This window comes from Salmo trutta, unplaced genomic scaffold, assembly GCF_901001165.1.
Source record: "Salmo trutta unplaced genomic scaffold, fSalTru1.1, whole genome shotgun sequence".
Taxonomy (NCBI): domain Eukaryota; kingdom Metazoa; phylum Chordata; class Actinopteri; order Salmoniformes; family Salmonidae; genus Salmo; species Salmo trutta.
This window is the reverse complement of record NW_021822681.1, coordinates 1,260-10,000: the sequence shown is the minus strand read 5'-3', so window position 1 is coordinate 10,000 and position 8,741 is coordinate 1,260. Positions and strand designations below refer to the sequence as shown.

The following is an 8,741-nucleotide window of genomic DNA, read 5'->3' as shown; positions in this document are numbered from 1 at the left end:
TGTGTCGGAGGAAACACCGAACACCTGGCGACACTGTGCCCGGCCCGCCACAGGAGTCGCTAGTGCGCGATGGGACAAGAACATACCTGCCGGTCAAACCCTCCCCTAACCCGGTCGGTGCTGCGCCGCGGGTCTCCCGGTCGACGCTGCGCCGCGGGTCTCCCGGTCGGCGCTGCGCCGCGGGTCTCCCGGTCGGCGCTGCGCCGCGGGTCTCCCGGTCGGCGCTGGGCCGCGGGTCTCCCGGTCGCGGCCGCCTGCGATAGAGCCTGGACTCGAACCCAGAATCTAGGTCAGATGTGTGATAAACAGGTGCTGTTAGATTACAATATTATTTTTCTGGCTGTTTGGAACTGTGTAAACAACACAAAATAATAAGTAAGTAATAACAGAGTGTTCTAACAGAAATACATATTTAAAGCCTTTATTACAACATAAAAAAAATATTAAACTGCAGACTATTATTATTATTATATTAACTATTGTTATATGAACTTATTATATTAACTGTTTTATAATAGTAACTATATTATTATATTAACTTGTTAACTTATATTAACTATTATTATATTAACTGTATTATAATATTAACTTGTTATATCAACTATTATTAAATTAACTATAATATTATATTAACTTAACTTATATTAACTATTATTAAATTAACTATAATATTATATTAACTTGTTATATCAACTATTATTAAATTAACTGTATTGTTTAATGACTATATTAACTATTATTATAGTAACTATTATCATATTAACTATTATCATATTAACTATTATTAAATTAACTATTATTATATCAACTATTATTAAATTAACTATTATTATATTAACTATTATTATATGAACTATTATTAAATTAACTATTATTATATCAACTATTATTAAATTAACTATTATTATATTAACTATTATTATATGAACTATTATTAAATTAACTATTATTATATTAACTATTATTATATCAACTATTATTAAATTAACTATAATATTATATTAACTTAACTATTATTATATTAACTATTATTATATCAACTATTATTAAATTAACTATAATATTATATTAACTTAACTTATATTAACTATTATTAAATTAACTGTATTGTTTAATGACTATATTAACTATTATTATATTAACTGTATTATAATATTAACTTGTTATATCAACTATTATTAAATTAACTATAATATTATATTAACTTAACTTATATTAACTATTATTAAATTAACTATAATATTATATTAACTTAACTTATATTAACTATTATTAAATTAACTGTATTGTTTAATGACTATATTAACTATTATTATATTAACTGTATTATAATATTAACTTGTTATATCACCTATTATTAAATTAACTATAATATTATATTAACTTAACTTATATTAACTATTATTAAATTAACTATAATATTATATTAACTTGTTATATCAACTATTATTAAATTAACTGTATTGTTTAATGACTATATTAACTATTATTATATTAACTATTAGTATATTAACTATTATTATATTAACTATTATTAAATTAACTATTATTATATCAACTATTATTAAATTAACTATAATATTATATTAACTTGTTAACTTATATTAACTATTATTAAATTAACTGTTATTATATTAACTATTGTTATATTAACTTATTATATTAACTGTTTTATAATAGTAACTATATTATTATATTAACTTGTTAACTTATATTAACTATTATTTATTTAACTATATTATAATAGTAACTATATTATTGTATTAACTATTGTTATGAACTTATTATATTAACTGTTTTATAATAATAATTATATTATAATAGTAACTATATTATTATTAACTTGTTATCAACTATTATTAAATTAACTATAATATTATATTAACTTGTTAACTTATATAAACTATTATTAAATTAGCTATTATTATATTAACTATTATTAAATTAGCTATTATTATATTAACTATTATTATATTAACTATTATTAAATTAGCTATTATTATATTAACTATTATTAAATTAGCTATTATTATATTAACTATTATATTAACTATTATTAAATTAGCTATTATTATATTAACTATTATTAAATTAGCTATTATTATATTAACTATTATATTAACTATTATTAAATTAGCTATTATTATATTAACTGTTATTAAATTAGCTATTATTATATTAACTCTTATTAAATTAGCTATTATTATATTAACTGTTATTAAATTAGCTATTATTATATTAACTTATTAAATTAGCTGTTATTATATTAACTATTATTAAATTAGCTATTATTATATTCACTGTATTATATTAACTGTATTATTATATTAACTGTATTATTATATTAACTGTATTATATTAACTGTATTATTCCTCCTAGAGCCCTGTCCCTGGCTATGGAGAGGGATGGGTCCAGTATATTATTAACTGTATTATTATATTAACTGTATTATTCCTCCTACAGCCCTGTCCCTGGCTGTGGAGAGGGATGGGTCCAGTATATTATTAACTGTATTATTATATTAACTGTATTATTCCTCCTACAGCCCTGTCCCTGGCTGTGGAGAGGGATGGGTCCAGTATATTATTAACTGTATTATTATATTAACTGTATTATTCCTCCTACAGCCCTGTCCCTGGCTATGGAGAGGGATGGGTCCAGTGGAGGCGTGGTCCGTCTGGCAGCCATCTCAGAGACTGGAGTGGACAGACAGGTCATCCTGGGAAACCAGCTTCCTAAATGGTCTACTGCTTAAAGACAGACACACACACATGTACCTGTTCTGTTAGGAAGACCAGGCACCAGTGATGCAGCATGGGGGTTTGTAAAGCCCTTCAGATTTCTAATAAAAAATAAGCACATTTAAATAAAATTTTGGAAGTAAATATTGTTTATTTTGTGTTCACTGATGAACAGCCTGTTTAAATGTTAATCAGAGAGGGAGAGACCTCTTTCTGTCTGGAGATATACCCTGCTGACTGGAGATATACCCTACTGACTGGAGATATACCCTACTGTCTGGAGATATACCTTACTGTCTGGAGATATACCTTACTGACTGGAGATATACCCTACTGACTGGAGATATACCCTACTGTCTGGAGATATACCCTACTGACTGGAGATATACCCTACTGACTGGAGATATACCCTACTGTCTGGAGATATACCCTACTGTCTGGAGATATACCCTACTGTCTGGAGATATACCCTACTGACTGGAGATATACCCTACTGACTGGAGATATACCCTACTGTCTGGAGATATACCCTACTGTCTGGAGATATACCCTACTGACTGGAGATATACCCTACTGTCTGGAGATATACCCTACTGTCTGGAGATATACCCTACTGACTGTTTAATGACGAGATATACCCTACTGTCTGGAGATATACCCTACTGACTGTTTAATGACGAGATGTACCCTACTGTCTGGAGATATACCCTACTGACTGTTTAATGACGAGATATACCCTACTGACTGGAGATATACCCTACTGTCTGGAGATATACCCTACGACTGGAGATATACCCTACTGACTGTTTAATGACGAGATATACCCTACTGTCTGGAGATATACCCTACTGACTGTTTAATGACGAGATATACCCTACTGACTGGAGATATACCCTACTGTCTGGAGATATACCCTACTGACTGGAGATATACCCTACTGTCTGGAGATATACCCTACTGACTGGAGATATACCCTACTGTCTGTTTAATGACGAGATATACCCTACTGTCTGGAGATATACCCTACTGACTGGAGATATACCCTACTGTCTGGAGATATACCCTACTGACTGGAGATATACCCTACTGTCTGGAGATATACCCTACTGACTGGAGATATACCCTACTGTCTGGAGATATACCCTACTGTCTGGAGATATACCCTACTGACTGGAGATATACCCTACTGACTGGAGATATACCCTACTGACTGGAGATATACCCTACTGTCTGTTTAATGACTGGAGATATACCCTACTGACTGGAGATATACCCTACTGACTGGAGATATACCCTACTGTCTGGAGATATACCCTACTGTCTGGAGATATACCCTACTGTCTGGAGATATACCCTACTGTCTGGAGATATACCCTACTGCCAGCAGCATACCACCCTGCATCCAACTGCTGGCTTGCTTCTGATGCTAAGCAGGGTTGGTCCTGGTCAGTCCCTGGATGGGAGACCAGATGCTGCTGGAAGTGGTATTGGAGGGCCAGTAGGAGGCACTCTTTCCTCTGGTCTAAAAAATATCCCAATGCCCCAGGGCAGTGATTGGGGACACTGCCCTGTGTAGGGTGCCGTCTTTCGGATGGGATGTTAAACGGGTGTCCTGACTCTCTGAGGTCATTAAAGATCCCATTGCACTTATCGTAGGGGTGTTAACCCCGGTGTCCTGGCTAAATTCCCAATCTGGCACTCATACCATCACGGCTGTCTAATCATCCCCAGCTTACAATTGGCTCATTCATCCCCCTCCTCTCCCCTGTAACTATTCCCCAGGTCGTTGCTGTAAATGAGAATGTGTTCTCAGTCAACTTACCTGGTAAAATAACGGTAAAATTAAATTAAAAAATAAAACTGACTGTTTAATGACTGGAGATATACCCTACTGTCTGGAGATATACCCTACTGACTGTTTAATGACTGGAGATATACCCTACTGTCTGGAGATATACCCTACTGTCTGGAGATATACCCTACTGACTGGAGATATATCCTACTGTCTGGAGATATACCCTACTGACTGGAGATATACCCTACTGACTGGAGATGTACCCTACTGACTGTTTAATGACTGGAGATATACCCTACTGACTGTTTAATGACTGGAGATATACCCTACTGTCTGGAGATATACCCTACTGTCTGGAGATATAGCCTACTGTCTGGAGATATACCCTACTAACTGGAGATATATCCTACTGTCTGGAGATATACCCTACTGACTGGAGATATACCCTACTGACTGTTTAATGACTGGAGATATACCCTACTGACTGGAGATATACCCTACTGTCTGTTTAATGACTGGAGATATACCCTACTGACTGTTTAATGACTGGAGATATACCCTACTGACTGGAGATATACCCTACTGACTGGAGATATACCCTACTGACTGGAGATATACCCTACTGACTGTTTAATGACTGGAGATATACCCTACTGACTGGAGATATACCCTACTGTCTGTTTAATGACTGGAGATATACCCTACTGACTGGAGATATAGCCTACTGACTGGAGATATAGCCTACTGACTGGAGATATACCCTACTGTCTGGAGATATACCCTACTGACTGGAGATATACCCTACTGACTGGAGATATACCCTACTGACTGGAGATATACCCTACTGACTGTTTAATGACTGGAGATATACCCTACTGACTGGAGATATACCCTACTGACTGGAGATATACCCTACTGACTGGAGATATACCCTACTGACTGGAGATATACCCTACTGACTGGAGATATACCCTACTGTCTGGAGATATAACCTACTGACTGGAGATATACTCCACTGACTGGAGATATACTCCACTGACTGGAGAAATACCCTACTGACTGGAGATATACCCTACTGACTGGAGATATACCCTACTGTCTGGAGATATACCCTACTGACTGGAGATATACCCTACTGACTGGAGATATACCCTACTGACTGGAGATATAGCCTACTGACTGGAGATATAGCCTACTGACTGGAGATATACCCTACTGACTGGAGATATACCCTACTGACTGGAGATATTCCCTACTGACTGGATATATTTATCTTCTGACTGGAGATATAGCCTACTGACTGGAGATATAGCCTACTGACTGGAGATATACCCTACTGACTGGAGATATACCCTACTGACTGGAGATATACTCCACTGACTGGAGATATACCCTACTGACTGGAGATATACCCTACTGACTGGAGATATACCCTACTGACTGGAGATATACTCCACTGACTGGAGAAATACCCTACTGACTGGAGATATACCCTACTGACTGTTTAATGACTGGAGATATACCCTACTGACTGGAGATATACCCTACTGACTGGAGAAATACCCTACTGACTGGAGATATACCCTACTGACTGTTTAATGACTGGAGATATACCCTACTGACTGGAGATATACCATACTGACTGGAGATATAGTCTACTGACTGGAGATATAGTCTACTGACTGGAGATGTACCTTACTGACTGGAGATATACCCTACTGACTGGAAATATACCCTACTGACTGGAGATATACCCTACTGACTGGAGATATACCCTACTGACTGGAGATATACCCTACTGTCTGGAGATATACCCTACTGTCTGGAGATATAACCTACTGACTGGAGATATACTCCACTGACTGGAGATATACTCCACTGACTGGAGAAATACCCTACTGACTGGAGAAATACCCTACTGACTGGAGATATACCCTACTGACTGGAGATATACCCTACTGTCTGGAGATATACCCTACTGACTGGAGATATACCCTACTGACTGGAGATATAGCCTACTGACTGGAGATATAGCCTACTGACTGGAGATATACCCTACTGACTGGAGATATTCCCTACTGACTTGATATATTTATCTTCTGACTGGAGATATAGCCTACTGACTGGAGATATAGCCTACTGACTGGAGATATAGCCTACTGACTGGAGATATAGCCTACTTACTGGAGATATACCCTACTGACTGGAGATATACCCTACTGACTGGAGATATACTCCACTGACTGGAGATATACCTTACTGACTGGAGATATACCCTACTGACTGGAGATATACCCTACTTACTGGAGATATACTCCACTGACTGGAGAAATACCCTACTGACTGGAGATATACCCTACTGACTGTTTAATGACTGGAGATATACCCTACTGACTGGAGATATACCCTACTGACTGGAGAAATACCCTACTGACTGGAGATATACCCTACTGACTGTTTAATGACTGGAGATATACCCTACTGACTGGAGATATACCCTACTGACTGGAGATATAGTCTACTGACTGGAGATGTACCCTACTGACTGGAGATATACCCTACTGACTGGAAATATACCCTACTGACTGGAGATATACCCTACTGACTGGAGATATACCCTACTGACTGGAGAGTACACTACTGACTGGAGATGTACCCTACTGACTGGAGATGTACCCTACTGACTGGAGATGTACCCTACTGACTGGAGATGTACCCTACTGACTGGAGATGTACCCTACTGACTGGAGATGTACCCTACTGACTGGAGATGTACCCTACTGACTGGAAATATACCCTACTGACTGGAGATATACCCTACTGACTGGAGATATACCCTACTGACTGGAGATATACCCTACTGACTGGAGATATACCCTACTGACTGGAGATGTACCCTACTGACTGGAGATGTACCCTACTGACTGGAGATGTACCCTACTGACTGGAGATGTACACTACTGACTGGAGATGTACCCTACTGACTGGAGATGTACCCTACTGACTGGAGATGTACCCTACTGACTGGAGATGTACCCTACTGACTGGAGATGTACCCTACTGACTGTTTAATGACTGGAGATATACCCTACTGACTGGAGATATACCCTACTGTCTGGAGATATACCCTACTGTCTGGAGATATACCCTACTGACTGTTTAATGACATGGAGATATACTCTACTGACTGTTTAATGACTGGAGATATACCCTACTGACTGGAGATATACCCTACTGACTGGAGATATACCCTACTGACTGGAGATATACCCTACTGACTGGAGATATACCCTACTGACTGGAGATATACCCTACTGTCTGGAGATATACCCTACTGACTGGAGATATACCCTACTGACTGTTTAATGACTGGAGATATACCCTACTGACTGGAGATATACTCTACTGTCTGTTTAATGACTGGAGATATACCCTACTGACTGTTTAATGACTGGAGATATACCCTACTGACTGGAGATATACCCTACTGACTGGAGATATACCCTACTGACTGGAGATATACCCTACTGACTGTTTAATGACTGGAGATATACCCTACTGACTGGAGATATACCCTACTGTCTGTTTAATGACTGGAGATATACCCAACTGACTGTTTAATGACTGGAGATATAGCCTACTGACTGGAGATATAGCCTACTGACTGGAGATATAGCCTACTGACTGGAGATATACCCTACTGTCTGGAGATATACCCTACTGACTGGAGATATACCCTACTGACTGGAGATATACCCTACTGACTGGAGATATACCCTACTGACTGTTTAATGACTGGAGATATACCCTACTGTCTGGAGATATACCCTACTGTCTGGAGATATACCCTACTGACTGGAGATATACCCTACTGACTGGAGATATACCCTACTGACTGGAGATATACCCTACTGACTGGAGATATACCCTACTGTCTGGAGATATACCCTACTGTCTGGAGATATAACCTACTGACTGGAGATATACTCCACTGACTGGAGATATACTCCACTGACTGGAGAAATACCCTACTGACTGGAGAGATACCCTACTGACTGGAGATATACCCTACTGTCTGGAGATATACCCTACTGACTGGAGATATACCCTACTGACTGGAGATATAGCCTACTGACTGGAGATATAGCCTACTGACTGGAGATATAGCCTACTGACTGGAGATATACCCTACTGACTGGAGATA

The 8,741-nt window shown here is 37.5% G+C and overlaps 1 protein-coding gene across 1 annotated transcript in view; it reads left to right on the top strand.

The window, feature by feature from the left end:
* The window catches only part of psmb6 (proteasome 20S subunit beta 6), an 11,513-nt gene extending 8,627 nt beyond the window's left edge, over positions 1–2,886 (top strand). The window contains exon 6 of the mRNA XM_029744594.1: positions 2,629–2,886. Coding sequence (XP_029600454.1) covers positions 2,629–2,756 — 128 coding nt within the window. The 3' untranslated portion in view covers positions 2,757–2,886. The remainder of the gene's footprint in view (positions 1–2,628) is intronic.
* The last annotated feature ends 5,855 nt before the right edge of the window (positions 2,887–8,741 follow it).